Below are 24,973 nucleotides of genomic sequence, written 5' to 3'. Positions count from 1 at the left end.
ACTAATACAAACAATGAAAAATAATACACATAATTTTTTTTTTCAAGTATTAACAAATTGACATAATTTTTGAACAAAATAAATAATAATAAACAGTTATGTAAAAAAATATTTATTCTAAAAGACAATTAACTTGAATTTTATTATTTAGTATCTTAACATGTGCTTTAAAAACAATTTTATCATCTTCTTTAAAATCGTTTAACTTACATAAATTCATTCATTCTGCTTCAAGTTTGGTTGATTTAATTGCCACGTTTTCCTTTACTATTATATATATAAAAAAATTACATAACTAAATATATATATATAGATGTAAATTACAAAATAAATAAATAAAAATTACAAAGAAAATATTAATATATAAAAAATAAACATTGACATTAGAAATAAGTAATTTTAAAAATTTAGTTTTTTGAGATTATTATTTAAACTATAAATAAAATAATTTAGGGTTTTTATTTATTTAGGATTTTGGAAAACATAAAAATTTATTAATTTTAGATTTTTATCTAAAAATGACATTAAATAATTTAGGAAATGGATTTATTTAAAATTTTGATTATTTAGCAATTTTATTAATTTCGATGTTTATATAAGAATGACTAACAAATTTTTGGATTTTTATTTATTTAGAATTTTGAAAAACATATAAATTTTATTTATTTTTATATTTTTATTTAAGTAGGAAATAAAATTATTTTTTATTTTTTATTTATTTAGGATATTTAAAACTTTTGAAATTTTATTTATTTATGACATTATATAAGTAATGATTTGTGTTTATTTAGGATTTTGGATATTTTAGAAATTTTATTTTATTTCAAATTATCATTTAAGTAGATTTAAGTAGGGCATTGAATAATTTAGAATTATTATTTATTAATAACTTGAATAATTTAAGAATTTTATTTATTTTAGATATTTTATTTAAGTAGGGCATTAAATAATTTAGGATTTTTATTTATTTAAATTTTGAATAATTTAGGAAATTTATCTTAAATAATTTAGAAAAATTATTTATTGTAAAATTTTATTTAAGTATGAGATTCAATAATTTAGGATTTGTATCAATTTATAATTTTAATCAATTTAAGTGTTTTATTTATTGCAAATTTTATTTAAGTAGTATATTTAATAATTTCGGATTTGTACTTGTTTAGAATTTAAATACTTTAGGAAATTTTTTTTGTGACATTTTATTTTAGTATGACATTAAATAATTTAGGATTTGTATTTATTTAAAATTTTGAATAGTTTAGAAATTTTATTATTTGGTATGTTAATATCCGCTTAAAAAGTATGTTAAATGACTTTTTTTTTTTAAGTAATTTAACATAAAAAAATCTTTCATCCGTTCTAAGTTTGTTAAACTATTTTGTATACAAATATAATTTACATAATTTAAGATTTTTAAAAACTTAGAAATTTTATTTATTTGAGAATTTTATTTAAGTATGACATAAATGAGGATTTGTATTTATTTAGAATTTTGAATAATTTTTGAATTTTATTTAGTTCAAATTTTTATTTAAGTAGAATATTCAATAATTTAGGATTTTGTATATTTAGAAGTTTGAATAATTTAAAAATTGAATTTATTGTAAACTTTTATTTAAGTAGGACATTAAATAATTTAGATTTGTATTTATTTAAAATTTTGAATAATTTATGAATTTTATTTATTTTAATTTTTTATTTATACATAGATTTATTTATTATAATTAATTATAAATTTATAGTGATAATATAAATGTAAAAATAATAACATATTTTATTTATTTTTAAGTATTAAATATAACTATATATAAATAAAAAACATAAAAATTCCAGATATCGAGCACTATTAATTCCGCCAGTGTCAATTGTGTTTCTCTAATATTAAATAAATGTGCACTTTTAGCCTCTCTTAAAACTTTCAATTGGGTTCTTTGCACTGTGATTGTATAATTTTAGTCTCCTACACATTTTATCAATTGATGTTTAATATATGTTTCGGTTAATAAGGAGCTAAAATTGTAACTGTAATACTAAAAAAATTCATGTAATGTGTGTAGAACTTTAAAGATTAAAACGACACATTTAAATAGTGATTTAATTGTAAAAATAGGAATATTAAATCATTACAATATTTAGAAGACTATAACTACAATCAAACTATGCATCTTATTAAAAGAAATAAATTATTTTAGGAAAAATATTTCTATAAGTGAGATATTTATTTTTCTTGACGTGACCAAGCAATCATTTCGAAAGAAATAATTATGTTAAAATCAAATATACATACAAGTGTTGAAAAATATAGTCTAACCTCTCCAGAGCTAGTAAAAATAAAATAAGCATATCTGGGTTTAGTTCGATTTCGATGGATACAATTCAGATAATACAGAACTAACACCCATGATACAAAATTTGAACTCTTACATCAAATGCCCTTTTAAGGTTTGCTGTAACAAATTAAAATTTATGAATGTTATATTATACAATAACTTTATCCTTTTATTTTTTAAAATTTTACAAAACCTACACATTTTTTTTTTATATTTTTTTTCTAATCAAACTTGCAACTTTGAATATAATAAAGTATGGACAATCTTAATCATTAAATTTTGACATTAAGTAAGTTTATTTCTTTCAGTTCTGTTGTTGGTTTCTTTTGCATTAAGGGTTTATTTTATTACGTGGTGAGTTGAAAAGATAAAATTTTATTAATTTATGTGGTAACAATATGTTTAGTTTTTTTGGGGAAGTTCTCCTTAATTCAGTGGGAGACCATATCAATAAATATTGGTAATTGATCTATTGAGTATATTTAAGGATGGACATTCTAAAGTCTTAGAATTGTATCTTGAAAACTTTGAAGTTCAACCTAGAAAGTTGAAGATAGTGTTTTCAAGGTATTTTCAAAATGTGACAAATATTTTGTTGGTTATTCAGATTTTATTATTATTAATTTTGATTTTATTACCCTTAAACTATTTTACCGTTACATTGCATTAATGACCAGTTTACATGCCCTGCTAGTATTGCTATTTTATAGCTTCCAATAATTGTAATTTTATTATATATATGATTGAGTAAATTAGAATGAAAAGATCAGTTTTACAATTTTGTGCAATTACGTCAGTTGCTACAACCTTTTGCCTTCTCTTATTTCCTTCAATTAGTTCCTACATATTCATTATCCATTATCTCTTTATGAAGAAATATTCCTCTCATCTTTTATAGCAAGCAAAGGAGAAGAGCAACATAGAAAGCAATGAGAGAATAAATATCCATCATAGTGTTTATTGATCAACAAAATTAATAAATATGAACAACTTTAGGGGTGGTCCAACCCTGATACAAAATTTCACTTTATCCTTCACCTACCAAGAAACGCCTACCATACTGACAAAGCCACACAACCAAACAAAATAAAAATTCTCAAACAAGACATCAAGAAACTAGCCTCATACAAGCCAAAGGCTCCAAATACCAACTAGAATAGGAGAACAAACCAAAACGAGATTTTGAAGACCAAATACCAACTAGAATAGGAGAACAAACCAAAACGAGATTTTGAAGAAATTCAAGACCAAACTTTTACTTGAACCATTGCGAACCCTTCAGACGCATCAGCAACGCCCCTTTTAAAGATGACATTATTCCCGTGCTTTCAAATTTCACTCACTACTCCAACCCAAATTGCACATCCTGAACTGAAGGATTGCACATCCTGAACTGAAGGATTGCACATCCTGAACTGTAAAAAATTTGACACAAGATCGTTGTGAAACACAAGCGACACACCAAGCCACCCAAAACAATGACTCCAAACAAGCCAAGCAAATCAGCAATAAAAAAAACAAGTGGTGACAAGACTTCTCCTACTTCCCGCACAAACTACACAAAGCATTTTCAACCAATATATCACGCCTTTCCAAATTGATCCTAGTAGCAATCTTATTCTCTATCACCTTCCAAGTAGTGAAAAGTGCAGAAGGCAAAACTTTACACCTCCACAACTTGCTGTACACAGAAGACAACTCCTCATCACGTTCCTTCCTTAACAAAACGTATAGGCGGAGTTAACCGAAAAAGTTTGAAACTCCCCAACCTGCCAAGCCCAACTATCCTCCTCCTCCAAGTCCAACCTCGCTCCTTGCAATACCTGAAAGAGATGACTCACCAAAGGCTTCTCCCATTTGAAAAAAGACTTTCGTCAGTCTAAATGCCAAACCCAAACACCATCAGTCCAGACCTCAAGCTCAGCCACCTTTGTAGCTTTAGCTGAACTTAGATAAAACAACCTTGGGAAGACTCGCTTCAACGAACCACAATTCAACCAGTTGTCCTCCCAAAAAGAAATTTTCATTCCATCACTAACTTTCTACTTAAAAGCATCTTCAAAACTCCTTCCCCAACCCTCCAAAACTCACACTTGTGCTGATAGTTTGAACCAGAGAAAAGTTGTATCAATTATGGTTTGATAATTCAAGCTTTTGATTGGATATTCAAGTGGCTAGTTGAAAAAATAATAATTTTATTAAACCCTAAACTTAAGCTTCATTTTACTAGTGTATTAATTAAAAATAAATACTTTTAAAAAATGTTATAATTATTACATGGTGTTTCTTCACCAAATATGATCAATTATAATTTATGTCAAGTGAAAATAGAATGTTATGATTACAAATATTGACATGTGTTGCTATAATGTCATGATGTAAAATTAACATATGCAAATAATCACGTGAGTGATTGGTGTGAAACAATTGTTTCTAAAGAGATAAATTTGCTTATTGATATAGTGTAAGTATTAAGCTATTTCTAACATAACTATGAAATTTTAGATTGTTATTGATAACCCTAATCGCATGAGAAAGTAACGTTTTGTAAGGATTAATAAAAAACTACCCTACCATACCATGAGAGTTTGAGTTATGATTAAAACTCAGTATTAAACATCTAGTTAGATCCTCCTATAAAGAGTTAGTCTTTAATCATAATACTTATTCTTAATACACTCGTTCGGAAGTGGTATAATTATCTTTCATGAATTATGTTGAATATATTAGGTGACTAGTTATAGATATTGATGAAGTTCAATGTTTCTGATAGATGATATGTAGTGTGTTTTAATTAATTTAGTTTGTTTACCTTATATATTGAATAATGAATACTTAGATTCCAAGTCAAGTTATATATATATATATATATATATATATATATATATATATATATATATTATTAGTTTCATAAAATCATCATTTCACCAATTTTTTTTTAATTCTCTCTATGATTTTTTAATTAACTTTGTATCTTTCTTTTGATCAAACATAATTATATATAGAAATGTGATTAAGAATTACAAACTGTCTCAAACATATATTGATGTACATTCATGTATAGCGGCTACTATTACAATTGTAAGTTTTCAAAAGATTATTTAAAATAGTAACAAAAAAAGAAAAATTAGCTAGTTTTGTCACTTTTGAAGAATTTCAAACTTTCAGGATTGGTGCAGTAAAAAAGATTGAGTCAGAAACACAATAAAGTGTAACCAATAAAACTTTTAAGAAATTAAAATTAAGATAAACAATGAATAAAAGAATTGGTCACACTTGATTCTGTCCTTATTTACCAAAACAACTCCATCCTTAGTGGTCTTGCAAACCTCAGCTGTCGTCACTCCAGAAGACAACGACACTATTCTAAGTTATTTAAATTATTTTTTTTTGCAGATATTTATATATATATTTAGTTAAACTAAGATGATTTTTAGTTCCGAATTTAAGATTAATATTATAATTATGCTTAGTATTTTAGTTAAACTTTCAATTAAGATTAATTATGATTTAAATTTAATATTAAATTAAGATTAGAATTTAATGTTAAATTAATATTAGTATTAAATTAAGATTATAATTGATATTATAAATGAGATTGAAATTTTGTTTAAATAAAGTTATAATCAATATTATAATTTTAGTTAATTAATTTTAATTAAATTATTTTTCAAAATTAAATTTGGAAAGATGGGTAAAAAAGTTAAATTAATTAAATTAACATTAGCGAAATGTAATGTTCACAAAATCTATATTATAATTTTAATTAAATTAAAATTAATAAGGTTAAATTTTAATTAATAAATTAGTTTTAATTAACATTATAATTAATATTTAAATTTAATTTAAAATAATTTAAGCTAAATTAATATTAAAATTAAAATTATATCATGTAGGAGAGTCAAGTAATTGAGGTCCTTAAAGCTCTATATGGTGTTATCAAGTCAATCAAATGCATTTTCAAACAACTGAATATTTGACTGTGGCTTAAAAGTATCTTCAATCTATTAAAGCCATTTGTTTCTGTTTTTGTCGGTTGACCTATTTGTCTATTGATGTTGACTCTAGTGACAAGTACTAGTTAGTTTTTTCAGGAATCTGTGTTTATCTCTTGTTGTTCTATAACGTGTATCCGTTGAAACAGATGGGTCCTACATGTTGATTATACTTCAAAGAAGTCAATAAGGGCTTACTAAAATTTAAGAAGTATTCAGTTCCAGTCTCCGAAACAACGTACCTTCACTTGGGGTCTCAAACCCCTTTTATAACTTATCTCTTGTAACAACTTTCTCTCATGAGAATCTATTCTCAACTGAAAGCACACTCAACAGGAAAGCATTCTGTTTATGGGCTTCTTCTCTCAAGGTACTACAACAGAGAAGAATATTATCTCTAAGGAGAACATAAAATAATAATAGAACTCTCACCTATCAGCAGGACACCACCTTATGCGCCAACTTCAGGAGAATATTCTGCTTACATGGACACCCTACCCATGATGCAATATTATCTTTGTCATGCATGCAACTTAACCACTATGTGCCCTAGGACACATGTACCTAAGTTAAAAGAAATATTTACTTGACCTAGACACCATATGTATTATATGTACCCTAGGTTAAAAAATACTCTTTACTAGTAACTGTATAAAAATGTTAAATTATGTCACACCGAGTTTACTAACCAAACTGGGTCCAATCATATGACCCACTTTACTGACTCAACAGTCAAGCTGACCTGCCTATACCATACACCGAGATCTGAGCACTGAGTCAATCCAGTCCAATTTCTTTGTTACTTTTAATCATTTTACATTTTACTTTTCATCAGTGTTTTTTTTTTCCTTTTGTAAATACTTGAATACTTTTAAAAAAATGTGATAAGTCAGTAAAAAAAAAATAAACATATTATTCATTTACTCTATACATATATATAGATAAATAAATACTCTTTATTACTCTGTAATTTAAAAAAAAAAACAAATGTATCAATAAAAAAAAAGTCTTCTCTCTTTGTTGTGAGGATTGAAAACAAATTACCAACCCACTACTTAAATAATTGGGTGAGAAGAGTAAGTAAATGAATCACAACATTGTTAAGGGTAATTCTTTAAAAAACACATTTTATTAAAAAAGTTATCATATTCTAATTTTTCATTTTCTCAAATAGTATTAAATTATTGAAAGAGTTTTCTAAATACTACACACTAATCATTACTAGTTCAATAAGCAATGAAATATTGTCATTTTATAATAGAAATAGAACAGTGAGTTACTTGAAAAAAAAGAAGATCTTCTTACAACTTTTAATTTTTTTATTCAAATATAAAATTAAATATTTAATACAATAATTATACACTTTACATATGTTGTTTGAATAATGATGTAAAAGCAACAAATGTTCGATTTTGAACGTGTGCCATATAAATCAGTTACATTTAGATTATGACACATAATATTAGTCATTGTCTCAATGAATTGATAAAATGTATAAATAGATAAAACTACAAAAAAATTATATAATTCTTAAACACCTATTTAGAATTATCTAGAACAACTAGGTTTATTACTATGAAGGTAAGATAGATAACTATGTGTATAATAAATACATAAAATAATGTATATAATAAATACATAAAATAAGGCTCAATAATTTTTTTCAGTGAAAATATTATCTATAAAAAACTAATTTATTTTCACCCATATTCCTAATCTCTAATATTTTTAAATAATGTATCTAATACAAAATAATTATATATTTTTATATCTTTTGAATTTTAATTATGATGTTGTTTATGTACTGAAAATACTTATTTAAATAAAAATAAAATTTATATATTTGAAATATTTATTTAATAATATAAAAATAAACATATTTATTATAAGACATATAGAAGCAATTTCAAATTCTTTATTTTTTTAATAATAATTATATTTCTTTATGATCTATTTTTTTTTATACAATTCATATATTCTTATTTTAAAGTTAATTATATTTTAAAATTATAAGAAATAAAAATAAATGATCTAAATACTAAAATTAGTTATACATTAGCATCTTTTACATCACTCCTATATTTCAATAACATAATATATTATAAAACATTAATAATTTATGTCAATATTATTATTATTATTATTAATTTTATTTTAAAGAAATATAGAGTTTTTTCCCACTTATTTAAACAACAAGAAATCATTAAAACTCATTTCCCCCCCAAACAAAATAGAGAGAGAAAAGTTGCTAGGGTTTCACTCCATTTTAGGTTCCTAGCCGAGAAAGAAATTTAATCTATAGAATTTTGATTTTTGATTGAAAGAGACGAATTTGAGTTCATGGACCGCTTGCGTCCTCGGAACCGAGAGGTCTTTTCTGGATTTACAAATGCGGAGGTACTATTATATTATTATAGTTATAATTATTATAATTGTTCTATTTTTATTCATGAACTTTTTCTATGTCTTTCCTTAAAAAATTACCACTTTTAAATGTCATAGTTAGTCTGTTTGGAATGAGTTTAGTTTGACTATAATTATAAAGATTGTATTGCAGGATGTATTGGTTAAAAAATGTCATATCATGTCTTTAGGATTTGTATGGAGTCAGTGAGTAGTGAACTGATACCTTGTACTGTTATTATCATGTTTCTTGTTGTTACTGAAAATTGTAGACAAATACCACCAAGACAGTCTAAAAACCTTGATTAGGAACTTCTTTTTTAAACCTTGGTTATATAGAGTGTTAGAGGGTGTGTTTTAGCATGTCCTGTTAATGATTTGAACTTGCTGTGCTCTGGCTAACAGATTGAGAAAATGGAGAATTTCTTGAAGGAACCTAAAGGGGTATCATTGGGCAGAGAATTTTACCAAAAACTGGCTGGAAGTTTCAAGTGAGTTTTACTTTTCAATATTTTTTTTCTCTCTTTTCTAGTAAGAAATGAAGTATTGTCACTGAGAAGTGTTGGAGTGTAATGTTGATGCAGTCGTTCCACTGGTCGTGCTGGGAAGCCTGTCATAAAATGGACAGAGGTTAATGTTCTTTTTTACTAAATAATATATTTTATTTACTTAATGTCCTGTACATGTCCTTGAATACTGCTGTTTTTTGTACTTAGAACTTGTTTGTTTTTGTGTTTTTTTGAAGTAGTTTTTAATTGATCCTTTATTTGGGGAAAATTCTAGATTGAAGGTTGGTTTCAGGCAAGGCTCCAAGACTTACCACAAGTCCCTAACAGTGAGTTGATGATTCCTAGATGTATGGAAGGTGAGTCTTATGGTGGACCTTATGGTTCTTAACATAGTCAGTAGTAGTTATGCTGCCTTCAAGCATTCAAGTGATCAAGATTAGATGATTCCTATTATATGTGTGATGCCTCCAGTGTCTATGCTGCCTTCAAGTATGCAAATAGTCATCAAACTTTGAATTATTTTATATAATTGTAGTGTCAGAAGTTATGGCTTTTACGCTGCTTTATTTTATTAGGACATGTTTGGTTGAACAAAATATGAAACTGAAGGTGATGAAGTAACTCGGCAGTAATGAAGGGAAAATGAAACTGATAATAACATTTCCTCCATAAGTTCTTTTTCACTTTCTTTTTTCCTTCTCCTTTTTGGTATAATTAGCTGCTACACTTGGTATTTGTTGATATATCTTAGGAAACTCCTAATAAAATGAGTTTATCTGGTGAGACCGTACCTGAATTGATTGCTTTACAGAAGTTATGCAAGACCCATCAGAGTTAGAATTCGAAGCAAGATCATCAAAAGACGGGGCATGGTAAGCATATGCAGATTATTGCAGCTAGCTTAAATTCTCTTAGTCACATGTGTTTATGAATTATTTTAAATTTTAATGTCACTGAATGAAAGGTTTCCATATATACCTTTCGGAAGCATTGAAGAAAACTTCATGCACATCTTTCCACCATTATAAACCCACATATGGATTATAATGCTTATTGGCACGGTTATTTTGTAGGTCCTTCAATTGTTGATATTTATTATATACCCGTGTCCCTTGATATGCATTCCATGTTGCTTGAAGTCTTCAATTATGGAATAAACCTCTAGTTCTTCTTAGATCATACTCACATCTCAGTGATAGTGGAATGGAAAAACTAATTTAAATATGGACGCACCAATATCTCTTCTGACTATCTTACTATTAATTAACTATTGCCGTTATTATTAACATGGAAAGACACATTTTGTGTGCCATGAATTGTTTTTGTATGTGGCTAAACTTGTTGACATCTTTCTTTTTGCATTTGCTCCATTCTATTAACTTGTATAGGAGTTCCCTTATAGATTTTCTTAAATCAGGAGGCTCTTGTATCTATATAATCCTATTATTTTCCTTCTTCAAAGTTCTAACACAATTTTTTTTCCTCTTTTTAATAAAGAGACAGTTTTGTGGTTGCTTGTGGATTGATCCAGATGGATTATTTAAAGGTTTTCTTTCACACACAAACATGTACCTGGACAGTCCCGTCTTTCATCAATTTATGAAATTCTACGCTAACTGCTTTCTTTTAATGCTTCTAGGGAAGGATATTTAAAAGTTTATCCATCTATACCATACTACTATAATGGTTAACATATTAATCATGGGGCTTGGTCTCTATTATTCTTTCCCTGCTGAAATATTCTGGGTAGTTTATTTTTTCCTTTTGGTCGAACCGCACTTTTCCTTCTCTCTTTCACTTTCTGTTTTTGAAAAAAATAATGATTGACTCTCATAAATTTTACTGATCTGCTGTCAATTGTAACTCAGAAGGACATTATATTAAGCATAACTGTCTGATCAATTATGTAATTTCTAAATACTGTGTAATTGCAGGTATGATGTTGAGGCATTTCTTGCTCACAGATTTCTTAGCACAGGGGAAGCTGTAAGTTTCAACAATCATGATGTTGATCCCTTTGTGTTATAAGAATTGTTAATGGATTGATAAATTGTTTATCCCCATAGAGTGTACTAAATTTTTCCATCTGAGACACTCTTGCCTTTTGTTAAAGGAAGTCCAGGTCAGATTTGTTGGATTTGGAGCTGAGGAAGATGAGTGGATCAATATTAGAAGTTCAGTTCGCCAACGCTCTATCCCATTGGAAAACACAGAGTGTTCGAATCTGAACGTTGGAGACTCTGTCCTGTGCTTCCAGGTGAATTAGGCTGAATATCCTCGCTGAAGTTTTGTTAGTGCATCACTGTAACTGTATTTAACTTGACAGTTCCAATTGAAATTTAGGAGAGGAGAGATCAAGCAATTTACTATGATGCTCAGATTGTAGAGATCCAAAGGAGAATGCATGATATCAGAGGTTGCAGGTGTCTCATCTTAATAAGATATGACCATGACAACAGTGAGGTGAATAACATTTCTGCAATTGGATGTGTTAACATTTCCGAGTGTAATTTACAAGTATTTGATGCTATGTTTATCATTTCCAGGAAAAGGTTCGATTGAGAAGACTTTGCCGCAGAGCAAAATCTTAGGTGTATTTGGAATGAATTATTTTTGACGTCCCAGGTGAGTTTTCAGGCATTTATCAAACAACCTGGGTGCAGTAGGAAGCAGCTAGCACTTGACATGGAGTTTTAGTGGGAAACATATTGAAAATGGTTATAGTCAATTTGTTCTTTTTTTGCTTATCATTACTAGTAGATAAAGGGCAGTGGGCAGTCAAAAGACGAGTAAGCTTCAACTATGCTTCAATTATGCACACTTACGGTGACTCAATTGTTGAACAGATGTTTTTCTTTTCATTATGGTGCGTAAGATAGGTATTATTATTGTTATGTTTTTGGAATTTAATGATATGAGAAAATGATTAAGGTTGAATGAGTAGAATTAAGGTTCTATGCATCAGGAGAAGAATTAGTAAATTTGATAAAATGTGGGCTATATAAATAAATTAAGAAATGAAGCTTCTCAATAAGACAGTGTGGTTGATTTGTCAGTCGGTTTTAATCACTTACCCTGAGAGAGAAATATACAAATAATGAGATGTTCTAATACTCTTGATTTTATAGGTTTGGTCAAAAGGTTGATCTTACATGTGGGAGGAGGAAAACATTATTAATACATTTATATACACCTTAGTCTTTGATTTTATTTTAAGAATTTTTAAGATTAAAGTAACCTACAAAATACAAGTTATATTGTATTTGGATTGAGGAGGGATCTGTGAGGAGTGAATGATATAGGAGTCAATGATATGTAAGTTAATTGGATTGAAAGATATGGAGAGAATAAATTATTTGTTACTTTATAAATTTATCTTTATTATAAAAAAATTTAAATAATAAATTATGATTTTTTTATGTAGATTTGACTCAATTAATTTTTTTTAATATATAATATTCATAATTCTTTATATTTTTTTAAAAAATTAAAAAATATATTTTTTGTTAAATTTAAATAAATTTATTAAATGTTAAATTTTATGAAAATAATATTTATTTATTATTTTATATAATTATATAATTATATATTTATTAATATTATAATTTTATTATTTATAATTATATGTTGTTATTATAGTATTATTAAATATTTTTAAAATTATTAAATAAATTCATATAATATTTAATTTTATAAATTGTAATAAAATATCCACTAGAATATTTGAGTACAATACAAATCTCACATAAATCATTAAAAATCTCTACATTTGTATAAAAAATAAAAAAGACTTCCACTATCTTCGGTATTCACATCTTCACTCTCAAAATCATTCAAACAAACAAAAAAACACTCACTCAATCTTTCCCTCCCCCTCCTCATACTTGGAAACAAAAAAATCATTAATGTCAGTTTCTTTCAATTTTTTTATTACCATCATAAGCACAGCTCCTCCAACTTCATGTTCGCATTTTGATTATACAGAAAAGAACACTTGAAAATTTAATTTTGTAACAGCTTATGAAACCATAAAACTATTTTAAGTGATTAAAACAATAGTTACTTAAAGCAGAAAGTTTTTTTTAGTAAAAAGATTATGCTAGGCATTTTATCAAAATATTATTCCAATTTTTTAGAAAACAAATTTATGTAACTCAATTATGTGAAAAATAATAATTATCCTCAGAGAAAAATAGTTTCTGAAGAATTGGACCTTAAGTTACTTTCTTCACACAGGCAAGTCATTACTCGAAAGGAATATATTAGGTGACCCGTTCTTTTTTGAAGGTTATGGCTGCTTGAATTGGTTGAAACCATGGCATGGCCTATTCCATGCAAGATTCAAAATAGGCAAACATTAAAAGAATACTACAAAAAACAAAAGCACACTATTTACTCATCAATTTTAGTTTATAGTTAACTACAAAATTTATTATACATTATCCATATCATTATCACACCCTTAACTACTAATTACCTAACAATACACACTTTATCCTCCAAAATACAATGATTCGCTTTAAAAAGCAACAACAAAACAGAGCAGGCAATAGATCCCCAACTTCACACCCTCCATACCACAATAATTCACCGCTTTTCCGATATCTGAATCAAAGTGGTATGAATTCGGACTTTTGCATTTTCACTTTGTTGAATACCCGGGGAACACCTAATCAAATAGACACTCAACATGAAATGACTTTACCATATAAAAAGCATATAATAAATATGGCTTATGTGTAGTCCATAGACATAAACTAAGGAATTCCTTCCCCCACGGGACACTCGTCAATATGTTCCACAGTCACCATCAAGGCAAGACAGCTGACTCAGTTTAGTGGATACCATTGCATCATCCCGAATAACTATTACAAACAAACCATCATATTGTCATATTCATATTGTCAATCGATAACAATGGTTCCGAATCTAGAACATGATAATGTTTCATACTGCTGTGTAGTTAATTATTACATCAACATTTCTTAAAATATTGCATTTGGGAAAAGAAAAGCAAATTGGGGGAGGGAGGCTCTCCATTTTATCAGTTTCCAAAAGTCAACACTTAAAGGACACTCTTACACTCAGCCTAACCTTTTATGGACTATTCCTTCACTTAGAAACAGATGACAGATCACATAACTTTAGGAGAAAAGCTCGTAAAATTACTAAAAGTATACCATTTTTTAATGAAAAGGATGCGAGAAATAACGCACCAGGGCCAGCCGAGTGGTAGGGCTGGGTAGCATATAGAAAATCATAGGTTCTAACCTGAGTACCACCATTGTACACCAAAAATAACCCAGAAAATCACGTCTATATAAGCAATTAGAGAAACTTTTAATTTTAAAAAGTCCATAACCAAACATCTCATGGTGACACAACTATTTCTCTTCTAGACCTTCAATAATTGTAGTAGTGACATTCAACATACAACAATTTTGATATTATTAGAACATAAATTTAAAGTTCAAGCCACCCTCTAGATTCCCCCTAAGACAAAAACTAAAAAAAGGAGAATAACATACGGCAAATAGTTCCAAATAAACCAGTTCCATGAACAGCTTATGATTTCCTTGACCATATAGGTTGCTCCAGCAACATAACATTGCAAGGACCAACCAAAATATGCAAGATGCGATAGCCTTGGAAATTAAATATATGGTCCAAACAACCTGAATTCCTATTCAGCATGAAAAATGTGAGTACCACCACTTGTACACCAAATTAACCCCGGAAAATCACATCTATATTAGCAATTAGAAAAAAAATAAAATTTAAAAAGCCCATAACCAAACATCTCATGGTGACAACTATTTCTGAGACCTTCAATAATTGTAGTAGTGTGACATTCAACATACAGCCATTTTGATATTATTGGAACATAAATTTAAAGTTCAAGCCACCCCCTAGATTCCCCAAGAAAATCCAAATATTAACAAAAGGAGAATAACATAAGGCAAATAGTTCCAAAAAAAACAGTTCCTTGAACAGCTTCTGATTTCCTTGATCATATAGGTTGCTCCAGCAACATGACATTGCAAGGACCAACTAAAATCTGCAAGTTCCGATAGCCATGGAAGTTAAATATATGGTCCAAACAGCCTGAATTCCTATTGAGCAAGAAAAATGAGAAGTAACCTGACAAACAGCCAATGCAACCAGGCCAGATGAACACTAAATGTTTCATTCATATATAGTATATCTATATTAAACAAGCTACATGAATTTTCAGCTGCACAATATAAGAAGTTGAATAATAATAGCAGCAGAATTAATTACCTGCTTCACACGTCCAAGTAACCCAGGAAATATACAAATCAATATTGAAGAGGTACAGAAGTTATCTTCCAAGATGTGCTTCCATGACAGCTAAATTCTCAAGAGAATCAAATGTGCACCTTGCAATGTTTGTTGTTAGAACAATAAAATGATCACCCCTAGTCATATAGAACGACTGACCAGGAGAAGCCCATCATGTATACTTCGGAAACCAAAAGAAGTAATTAGAATAATAGAAGTAAAATTTTCAAGTCATCATTACCGACACAAATAAATGGCAAATATTTGAAACATCTAGTAACTGAGATAATGCTTACTTAGCTTCCATTCAAAACAATCAAATAGATTAAAAATGTAGGAACCACAACTTTCTTTATTAAAAACAGTCATAACGGTAAGGTATTCTCAAAAGTAGCAAACTGATAGTGCAAAAACAATTTTCAAAGCAAAACAGAAAAATAGTAAACATATTTCTTGAAAAAAATTGGAACTAAAGCATCCGGATCCTTCACTTCAGTTAGACTAATACCATTTAAATTTCAATAGATGTACTCACAAATCAGAGTTGGGAGTAAACTATCACAAAAAGAAAAAAAGCAGCAGCCATAATAATAATGATGATGACAATGATCAAACAACTACAAACCACTGCCAAAATATACAACTTTCAATTCGTCAAATTCAGACATGAAGAAGCCCAGAAGTAGATTTAAGTCAAAAGTGACTGGGATAAAGAGGGCCAAGTACAAGGTGCAAAGCTTAAATGTCCAGTTCCCACTGGAAAATCTTAGTTCATATTTGTTAAATATCATCAATAAACAAAAGCCTAACCTGTGCAAATGCCTTCAACATAGTAATTACTGTTCAGATCTGTACAAACTTTGTATCAAAAGACTCTTCCCAATTGACAATCTAATTTTACTCATAACTCAAGTATTTTTGACAGCTGAAATACAGTGCACAGGTTTTGCATCATGATATGTGATGGTGACCATAAAGTAAGTTTAGCATACATTAATGCTGAACTGCATTGTTCAGAAAAGGGGTCAGAGAGCATCTTCAGTTCCCAACTAGAAGTAAGAGGAAGCAGGATTGTGCCAGTGGTCAGAATTCAGCCAGCAATCTCAATTCATCAGGTTATGACACTGTTCTCCCATAACAAATAGATGCAATATAGAGATTCTTTGCCCATTTATCCTGCAGAAACAAAATATCAAATGTCAAAAAGTATGATCGTAGAATGATAGTGAATAAAGGAAAATAAAATGCACTGTTTACCTTAATATGAGCACTAGGAAAAGCAGATGTGCGTAGTGTCTCCTGAGTTTCATCAGCTGGTTTTCTTCTTGGAACACTAAGAACAAGAGCAGCCTGGTCCCATGTTGCAGCAGTTGAGGTGATGCGATAACCATTATCCCACCTTCGATGAATACCTTCACTGGGATACAAGAAATCAAGTTCCACAACCTGACATTAAGCATGGAGAGAAGAATATATATAAAAATCAGATGAATTTCTTCAATGCCACAAGGATTCTTAATTACAAACGAGTTTTTAAAATGCAGGACCTGATCAGAATAACCAGCTCCACGTGACATAACAATTGCCCATCTAGTGCCAGCAGTGGCCATAGCAGTGACATAAAATCCTTCTCTCCATTTTTTGTTGATCCACTTAAACGGAAATGAATCACTGACTTTATAGGATTGCTGTACGTACTGTGTACCTATAAGGATCAATCAAACAATAAAAATAAGAATACAGCTTAAGCACAATCAGTCAAAATGTGCAAAAGAAGGGATCATCAAAAGTCAAGGCTAGTACGATCCCAGATACACAATACACAGAATAATGACTTCAGGGATGTTAACCTTTAGACATTACAACCAATGAACTTCCATTATGAGCTCCCGCTATGGCACTAATGTAATAATTATTTTCCCACTGTTCCATAATCCATTCCTATTAAAACAGATAGACGAATTTGTCAACTTACATTAAGTTCAAAACAAAAATAGCAAAATATAATACAGATAAAACTATATAGTTACAAACATAATACTATGATATCGCCAGCATCAAAATAATGCCACTGCTGAAACATGAAATAGCCAACCTTGTGAAGAAAGTAGGAGGAGAGTTCATAAACTTGTGCAGTGAAACCAGTGCCAGCATCCATAATGAGTGCCCAAAGATTAGTACAAGAAGCCACACTGCTGATAAATAAACCATCTTCATTCCCTTTATCAATGTGTTGGGCTAACCGCACATCAGCAACATTATAATGATACCTACACCAAAAGATATATCTTTAGGCTCTGTCATTTTAAAATCGCTTGCAAAAACATAATTAACATCAGAAGAAAACCTTTGCTTCATTGGTCGACGAGCATTGTAAACACTAATCCATTGTGTAGCAGGCATTCCCATTCGAACCTTCTTTTTTGGTTGTTCATCATCATCCTCTTCCATGGTCAATCGCCCCCTCTTATGTCCAACCTGACATATAAGCTACACAATAATAGCCCAAAAAGGGTAGTGCGAGTCAGATTTTAAAAGTGCAAACAATAAATAGTAAACTCTATAAAGTAATAATAGCATGAAGTACCTTCTGAGCACCCTCGGTGTTTATTGGTCTGATATCTGGATTTGGGCCCACAATTCCATCAAAAAGGGATATATATTTTGCATAATTTGGTTCTTCATCAAACTTCAAATTCACTACATATTCAACAAACTGCCGGAAAGGTTGAGGACAAAAGCAACACAAAGTTTCTGGAGAGGTGGCCATCTTTTTTTTGCAGACAAGAAACCCTTTATTTTCTCCCTGTAACAACAAGTTTCATAAGAATCATATTTTTATTTACCATCAGGAATCAGTACTAAAATGATTATATCTGAAATAGTTATAACCTGATATCCTTGCCAGGGAAGCCGACCACGAAGAAGGAAGACAAGAGTGTAAGCAAGAGATTCTAAGTCATCTCTCCTGCTACCTGTTCTACCAAGATGAGCATGCACACTAGCATAACGAACTGTGCCCCTGTGGCAAGAATATTGCTCTCAAAATCATTCAATACCTGCATGTTGACTAAGGTTTATAGATATTTAACAAATAATTTACCTAAAAACATCTGGACGTTGATCATATTCAACATGAAGGCCAGTCGAACTATCACGCCACCTAGTTGCTGGGTAGATAAATTGGGAATGCGATATGAGTCCAGATTATGAGAAATTTGACACATGTTCATTGACAAGGGACATATCAAGGGTAATCCAGTGTACTTACCTAATCCAAGATCAACCAGAAACAACTTCTTTTCATCTGGAGTTCCTGGGGGTCCAAGCAAAAAATTCTCAGGCTTTACATCACCATGCACATATCTGCAATAATGACAGAATGATGAAATGTTCTTGCAACAAAATGTGTTCAATATACTCAATATGCAATTTAGTTAAACAACACAAGCATACATAAAATAAAATCCAAAATTCCTAATCAAAAGTAAGAACAGATCCAAATTTTATATTTCCAAATCATTTTATAAATATAAATGCTGCTCAATCAGAGAAATAAGATGTTTCTCCATCATCATGTCACCAAAAGGTAACAACAAATGATTGACCATGTTTTTCTAACATGATAAACAGAGAACAGCAAAACAATAACATATGGTCACAGTATAGAAGCATTCTGAACTGTAACCAACCTGTTAATGAAAACAAAAACCAGAAACAAATAAACATATTCAGGAAAAGAATAACCACCCTCTAGAATGCATCTTCTCTAATATGGAGATAGCCTCAATTGCAATACATGCAACCATTTCAGTAGACATGCTGAAATCCAAAAGTAAAAAGAAACAAAAGTTAGCTATTCAATAAAAGCTCTAACATTAAGAAAAATAGAATAATTACACATCAATATTTCACATAGATACTCACGTGTGTGAGTTGTTATTCCAAACATCCCACAGACTGGGGCCAAGCATATCCATGACCTGTATGTAAAGTGTAGTTATAAAACATTTAGAGACAACCAGAAGCCTCCGCCCATCAATTAAAAATTCATGAGCACATACCATAATATAGTAGTCACCTTGTCGTCCCTTGAAATGCACTCGTGGTACACCATGACTACCGCCTAATACACTACAAGATATAATCACGGAATAGTTAGCACTTCATATCCATAACAAAGTGAAACCATAGCAGAGCAACTCCATCACGTCGGAAAAAAAGTTCAACTCACTTGTAAACCTGCCACTCATATGGTGGTCCATAATTGCACCCCTTGCTGCTTCTATGCTCGAATTTTAAGGCTATCTACAGTCATTAGAGCAACACGTGGATATCAACAAATGAAATATGCATCAGTCAAATACAATTTAAATCAAAGTTCACATGCTAACACCATACCTCAACAGCACCAGCACCAGTCCGTTCGCCAGAATTCACAACTCCCATCCGCCGACCAACATAGACTTGCCCAAATCCTCCCTTCCCAAGTTTTCTCTCAATTCTATACAACGGAGAACCACCAACTTGAACCTGTTGCAAACAAAAATACACAACAGATTAGTTTTCAACATCTACAAAAATCATTCCATACCCTTGGTTTATCATTTTTAGTTCAATCATCCAAAGCTTAGAAACATCAATAACAAAATAAATCTAAGAACCAAACTTGAGCTCAGAGCAGCAAAATAGGACTATTTAGCATGCAAGCTGTTGTAAGATGTTCAGTGTTCCAAAACAGAAAAGAAAATAACAAAGATAAACAAGACATCTAAGTTGAACATTGAACAAATAAAGTTATGCTCTCGTACATTTTTCAGAACTCAAACTACAAAGAAAAGATGTGAAACTAAAATCACCTTCTCCGGAAGAGGAGCAGTGCCACCTTCATCTTCAGCTCCGGGAGCCTTATCTGCGCTGCGGCCACGGCTATCGTCTTCATCCATGTCTTCCTCTTCAAAAACCCTAACCGAAACCTTAATATTGTTATTCTCTTTCTCTCCTAACTCGTCTTCCAAATTTATATTTCTATTTCTGGCTTCGCGAACAACACCGGCGTAATCGTTCACGATTTCATTGGCGGCAGCGATCGCGTTGTTCTCTCTCCGATTCCTCCGGCTTAGGGCAGCCGCGGCGGATGTCTTCCTCCTTCGAGCTCTGGCGGCCGCCGGCGAGGTTGGCTGAATGATTGGGTTCGCGTTTGCGTTGTCTACGAGTCGGCTTCTGCGTGTTCGGGTACGCAGCTCAGGCATGGTAAGGATGGTGCAGGCCCATGAGGAAGAGGGAGACTCATGAAGGTTCCAGAATCATCGATCAGGGCAGATTATGAAATTTAGTTAAAAAAATGGTAGCAAAAAATCGAAAAAAAAAATGGATTGGACGATGAATAAATAAAGAGGGAGATAGGATCAACCCAAAAGGGTTTGATGAGAAGAAATTTTAGAGATCTATGGAGGGAAACAAAAATGAAAGGATTCTTTGTAGTTCTAGATTTCAGGTACAGAGACATAAACATGGATAGAGATTTGTTATTTCATTTTTCCTAATTTTTAAAAAATAAGCATTTTATAGGGATTGCACTTCGTTAGATTGCCACTTATGTACCAAAGATGGTTACACTTAATAATCTATATCTATATATATATATCTATATATATATATATCTATATATATATATAAATATAACGGGGATTTTTTAGTATAATTTTTTTATAAATATTTTTATTTTATTTTATTAATTTATTTTGAATTATTTTGTAATTTCAATAATTAATAAAACAATTTTTTAACTTTAAAATTTTATATTATTTATTGTCATTTATCTTTCTGGATTCGATTTTTATTTTTTATCGAATTGAATGATTGAAGATGTGTTTTTTTTTTTTTTTTTCTTTTCAAAAGTATAAGGACACTACATCAGAAATAATTATTCTGAATATCTTATAATTGTGTGTTCTATTTATTTAATTAGGAGAGAATATGTTATGAGTTCTGTTATTTTGATAGAGTAATTACAAAACAATTTTTTTAACTTAAATAAAATAATTTAAAAGAATAATTAATAAGTAGTTATCAAACAGTTTTTTTAAATTTAAATTGAATAATAACAGAATTATAGAGTAGTTGATAGAGATAAAGCAATTTTTTTAATAGATTGTTTTTATAACCGGCTTTATTTTACACAATTGTTTTTTATTTTATTTTTATATTAATAGTATTTTATTTTATTATTTTAATAAGGATATTTTTTTCACTTTTTTAGTTATTAAATAAACAACAATACATTGTGTGTTTTTTTTAAAAGAAGTTATTGGTGAAATTAGTTTTTTTTACATGTGTGAGATGATGCACATGTGAAAAAAAAATGGTAATTGAATCTATATAAAGGATTGGAAAGGGTTGGAAGAGTAAGATAAAAAACAAAAAATTAAAAATACATAGAGTGAAGAAAGTCATGGAGCCTATTAAAAAAACCACAAAAGCATTGGTTCATCTGGCTTGAAAAACCAAAGCCACTCTTCATGAGAAGTTTAGTCTCTTGTGCATTTATATTCATTTTCAATATTATATCTTCAATCAACCACAACTTTTCATCATAGTACATGAGTGCACATGATGAAAAGGAAAGAACATCACAATCCAAAAGAAACATTAAAGTTGCAGTATATTTTTTATTTTTTACATTGTATATTTTTTTTATCTCTTAATTCATAACATTTTAGTTATGAGGTCAATTTTTCAATACATAAGAACGAAGAAATTGATACGTTACTATTTTAAACTCATATTTTTTAATTGATATTATATAATTTTAATTTTTTTATTTTATTCTTATTAATTTATCTTGGTTATTTTGTAATTCTAGTCATAGATTATTAGTTTTAAAATTTTATATTATTAATATAAGTTTACAAACAATAATATTATTTATTCAAATTTTAATATATATAAATAATAAAAAAATGCACGTACACAAACATGAGTGTGTGTTTCCCTTAATAATATAAATATATATATATATATATATATATATTATCTTCAAACAATAAATAAATTGTAAATATTGTTTTATTTTTAGTTCCAAAGTGTTATTTGTGTGAGTGTGTGTAAGTTGTTGTGTTCTGCATAAAGAGAGTTGGGAAGTGGTGTACTTTATCTACCATTTTGTCAATTTAACTTCAAACTTGGAAAATGATGCAGTAAACATTTATAGTTGGGTTGGTGTAACTGGGTATAACCTACTCAAAATACTAATATAATTAATGTATATTTGGAGTTTTCTTCCTTTGTTGTTGTAATGTTGTTCATTTAATTTGAGAAGAAAATGTAATTTATATAAAAAAAAAGTTAGAAACTAAAGTTGTTTAAATAGAAAGAGAAATAGTAATAAGTGAAAAAAGAAATAAGTGGAAAGTTTATTGTTAATTTAATTGATATAATTGAAAAAAAAGTGTATGTCATTTAAAAAATGCAAATTAATTTTTAAAATAATTTAATATAAAAAATTATAAAATATAAATTGAAATTAAAATAAAATTAAAAAATAAAATTTATTATAGAATTTAATAAATAAAAAGTTATATTTTACAATTAAAATAAATTTATTCTATTTATTATTTTAAAAAATATTTTAATTATTTATTTTATTATAATAAAATGTAATTATAATTATATTAAAGAAATAATTGATTATACTAAAATATAATCAATTGCATTAAAAAAAGGTTGATTATATGAATTTCTATGTAAATCTTCTTCAATTGCGAAAAAGGTTTTTTGTTTTTCACGATTTTAATATTCATGGCCTTGTTTTCTTAACTTTATCTTATTGGAGTATAACTATATCTATGTCAACCGTAATTGTTATAAAATCTAATTTAAATATTAAAAAGTTAAAAATTATATTATTTTTACAATAATATATAATATATAAATTGTGTGTGGATTTTATAGAATACTACGGGAACACAACACAGTGGTTCATCCGGATTTTTTTAGTTTTTAATTTTATTATTATTATATATATTTAAATATAAATACATGTGTATTTGTATCTATAAGAAATATGTTATTAGGTTTTAAGAGATTTGAGAAAAGGGAGAGATAAAATAAAAGAGAAAAAAATTAAAAACTCTTATACATTCAAAATTGCTTCTAATAATAGTTTTAAAGAGGAGAATCAATCTTCTGTCACTTAAGTGACACAAATAAAATAAAATTAACACAAGTCAACTCTTCTATCAGTTAAGTGAGAACAAATAAAATAAAATTAAAAAAAAATTTATTTAATAAAGAAGAATATCATTTTAAAACATAAAAGTAATGGTTCTCCTCCCATTTAAGTTAGCTGATAACAACAAAATAAAATTAACGTAGCAATCTCTCTACTCTCCTATCAGTTAAGTGAGAACAAATAAAATAAATTTTAAAATAAAAAAACTGCTTTTGTTAACTTATAAAATTATAAAATGTTCAAAATTTATATAGGTATAGATATTTCTATACAGTTTGTTTGTGTATCTTTCATATACTTGCAGAAATTATGTCAAAAGAAAATTAAAATACTAATCACATGTGTCCAAATAAAGCTGATTTTAATGTAGAAACTTGTGTTTTAATGCCTTCCATTTTTCTAACCTTTTTTTTATCCTTTCTCTTTTTTCATCTTTCTATACTTCTTAAATTTAATTATATTTAAATTTAAATATAACATCTTTAATTTTAAATATAAAAATTAATTAACTAATTAGATATCAATTTATAAATTATTAATAATAATAAAATTTACTTTACATACCAATAATTATCTAATTTAATTAATATTTTTTTAAATTAATTTTTATTTAATAATTTTTTGTAGTTAGTAGTGTTATTTTATTAGTGTTATTTCTCATATAAGTTCTTAGTATTTATCTAAATTTATCATTTAGAGTTAGTTTTTTTTAAGAAAGTTATTAAATATAATTTATATAGTTAATGATAATTTTTCAAACAAATAAGGTATTAGTACATGAGTTCAAACTTAATATTAGTTTTTCAAAAGCGAGAACTTACCATATATCTATTATTGATAAGATAAAGGAGGGTGCACTTGATGTGATTATATATGTATTATCTCTATCGTTATCCTATATGTAACTAAATAGTGAACTCACCTTGTTTTATGTTGATATGTTGTGATCTTGTTATTCTACGAATTATTATACAATATTAGATGTTGTAGGAAACATTCAGAGTGACATTTAAATATTTTGTAAGCATATTTGTTTTAGTTATATATAGTTGGACAATGTAACACAAACATGTACTAAAAAATACAACTACAAAACTATATGTAAATTTGTATTTTTAATAGACTTGAAACTTTAGATCTTTTGTGTTACATTTATGATATCATATAATAATTATCTTAGATAAACTTGAGGGAATTAGG

The 24,973-nt window shown here is 28.5% G+C and overlaps 2 protein-coding genes across 9 annotated transcripts; one reads left to right on the top strand and one right to left on the bottom strand.

The window, feature by feature from the left end:
* The first annotated feature begins 8,537 nt into the window (after positions 1 to 8,537).
* On the top strand, positions 8,538 to 12,183 carry LOC137822078 (protein SAWADEE HOMEODOMAIN HOMOLOG 1-like). Of its 2 annotated transcripts, none has more exons than XM_068626983.1 (9): positions 8,538 to 8,722; positions 9,134 to 9,219; positions 9,313 to 9,358; positions 9,512 to 9,593; positions 10,049 to 10,109; positions 11,172 to 11,223; positions 11,360 to 11,494; positions 11,581 to 11,700; positions 11,784 to 12,183. In XM_068626983.1, exons 1-9 carry the CDS (start codon positions 8,666 to 8,668, stop codon positions 11,826 to 11,828), a joined length of 684 nt encoding a protein of 227 aa, XP_068483084.1. In that variant the 5' UTR covers positions 8,538 to 8,665; the 3' UTR covers positions 11,829 to 12,183. The 2 variants fall into 2 exon arrangements, with proteins under 2 accessions (XP_068483084.1, XP_068483083.1); XM_068626982.1 differs by having other exon boundaries at positions 11,351 to 11,494.
* Positions 12,184 to 13,603: 1,420 nt separating this feature from the next.
* Positions 13,604 to 21,161, bottom strand: LOC137820314 (casein kinase 1-like protein HD16). 7 transcript variants are annotated; one of them, XR_011082604.1, is made up of 18 exons: positions 20,400 to 21,157; positions 19,942 to 20,073; positions 19,775 to 19,848; positions 19,605 to 19,674; positions 19,468 to 19,523; positions 19,291 to 19,362; positions 18,812 to 18,906; positions 18,644 to 18,710; positions 18,433 to 18,562; positions 18,128 to 18,346; positions 17,888 to 18,030; positions 17,636 to 17,810; positions 17,391 to 17,481; positions 17,088 to 17,245; positions 16,798 to 16,986; positions 16,533 to 16,716; positions 15,520 to 15,721; positions 13,604 to 14,102 (listed from the first exon to the last, which is right to left on the bottom strand). XR_011082604.1 is itself a non-coding variant. In XM_068624342.1 (16 exons), the coding sequence occupies exons 1-16, from the start codon at positions 20,790 to 20,792 to the stop codon at positions 16,657 to 16,659; spliced, it is 2,124 nt and encodes a 707-aa protein (XP_068480443.1). In that variant the 5' UTR covers positions 20,793 to 21,161; the 3' UTR covers positions 16,208 to 16,656. The 7 variants fall into 7 exon arrangements, 1 of the variants encoding a protein (XP_068480443.1); XR_011082600.1 differs by lacking the exon at positions 13,604 to 14,102 and adding an exon at positions 15,042 to 15,378 and having other exon boundaries at positions 16,351 to 16,716; XR_011082601.1 differs by lacking the exon at positions 13,604 to 14,102 and adding an exon at positions 15,042 to 15,350 and having other exon boundaries at positions 16,351 to 16,716.
* Between the last annotated feature and the right edge of the window lie 3,812 nt (positions 21,162 to 24,973).

This window comes from Phaseolus vulgaris, chromosome 9 (genome assembly GCF_000499845.2).
Source record: "Phaseolus vulgaris cultivar G19833 chromosome 9, P. vulgaris v2.0, whole genome shotgun sequence".
NCBI classification, from domain to species: domain Eukaryota; kingdom Viridiplantae; phylum Streptophyta; class Magnoliopsida; order Fabales; family Fabaceae; genus Phaseolus; species Phaseolus vulgaris.
The sequence above is the reverse complement of the archived record's forward strand: the minus strand, read 5'-3'. Positions and strand labels throughout refer to the sequence as shown.

Coding starts and splice junctions, on each gene's coding strand:
- LOC137822078 (XM_068626982.1), top strand. CDS start 8,666: ATGGACCGCTTGCGTCCTCGGAACCGAGAGGTCTTTTCTGGATTTACA. Junction 9,220..9,312: donor AAACTGGCTGGAAGTTTCAA/GTGAGTTTTACT, acceptor ATGTTGATGCAG/TCGTTCCACTGGTCGTGCTG. Junction 9,359..9,511: donor CTGTCATAAAATGGACAGAG/GTTAATGTTCTT, acceptor GGAAAATTCTAG/ATTGAAGGTTGGTTTCAGGC.
- LOC137820314 (XM_068624342.1), bottom strand. CDS start 20,792: ATGCCTGAGCTGCGTACCCGAACACGCAGAAGCCGACTCGTAGACAAC. Junction 18,711..18,811: donor TCTGGTTGATCTTGGATTAG/GTAAGTACACTG, acceptor TTATCTACCCAG/CAACTAGGTGGCGTGATAGT. Junction 18,563..18,643: donor CAACGTCCAGATGTTTTTAG/GTAAATTATTTG, acceptor TTCTTGCCACAG/GGGCACAGTTCGTTATGCTA.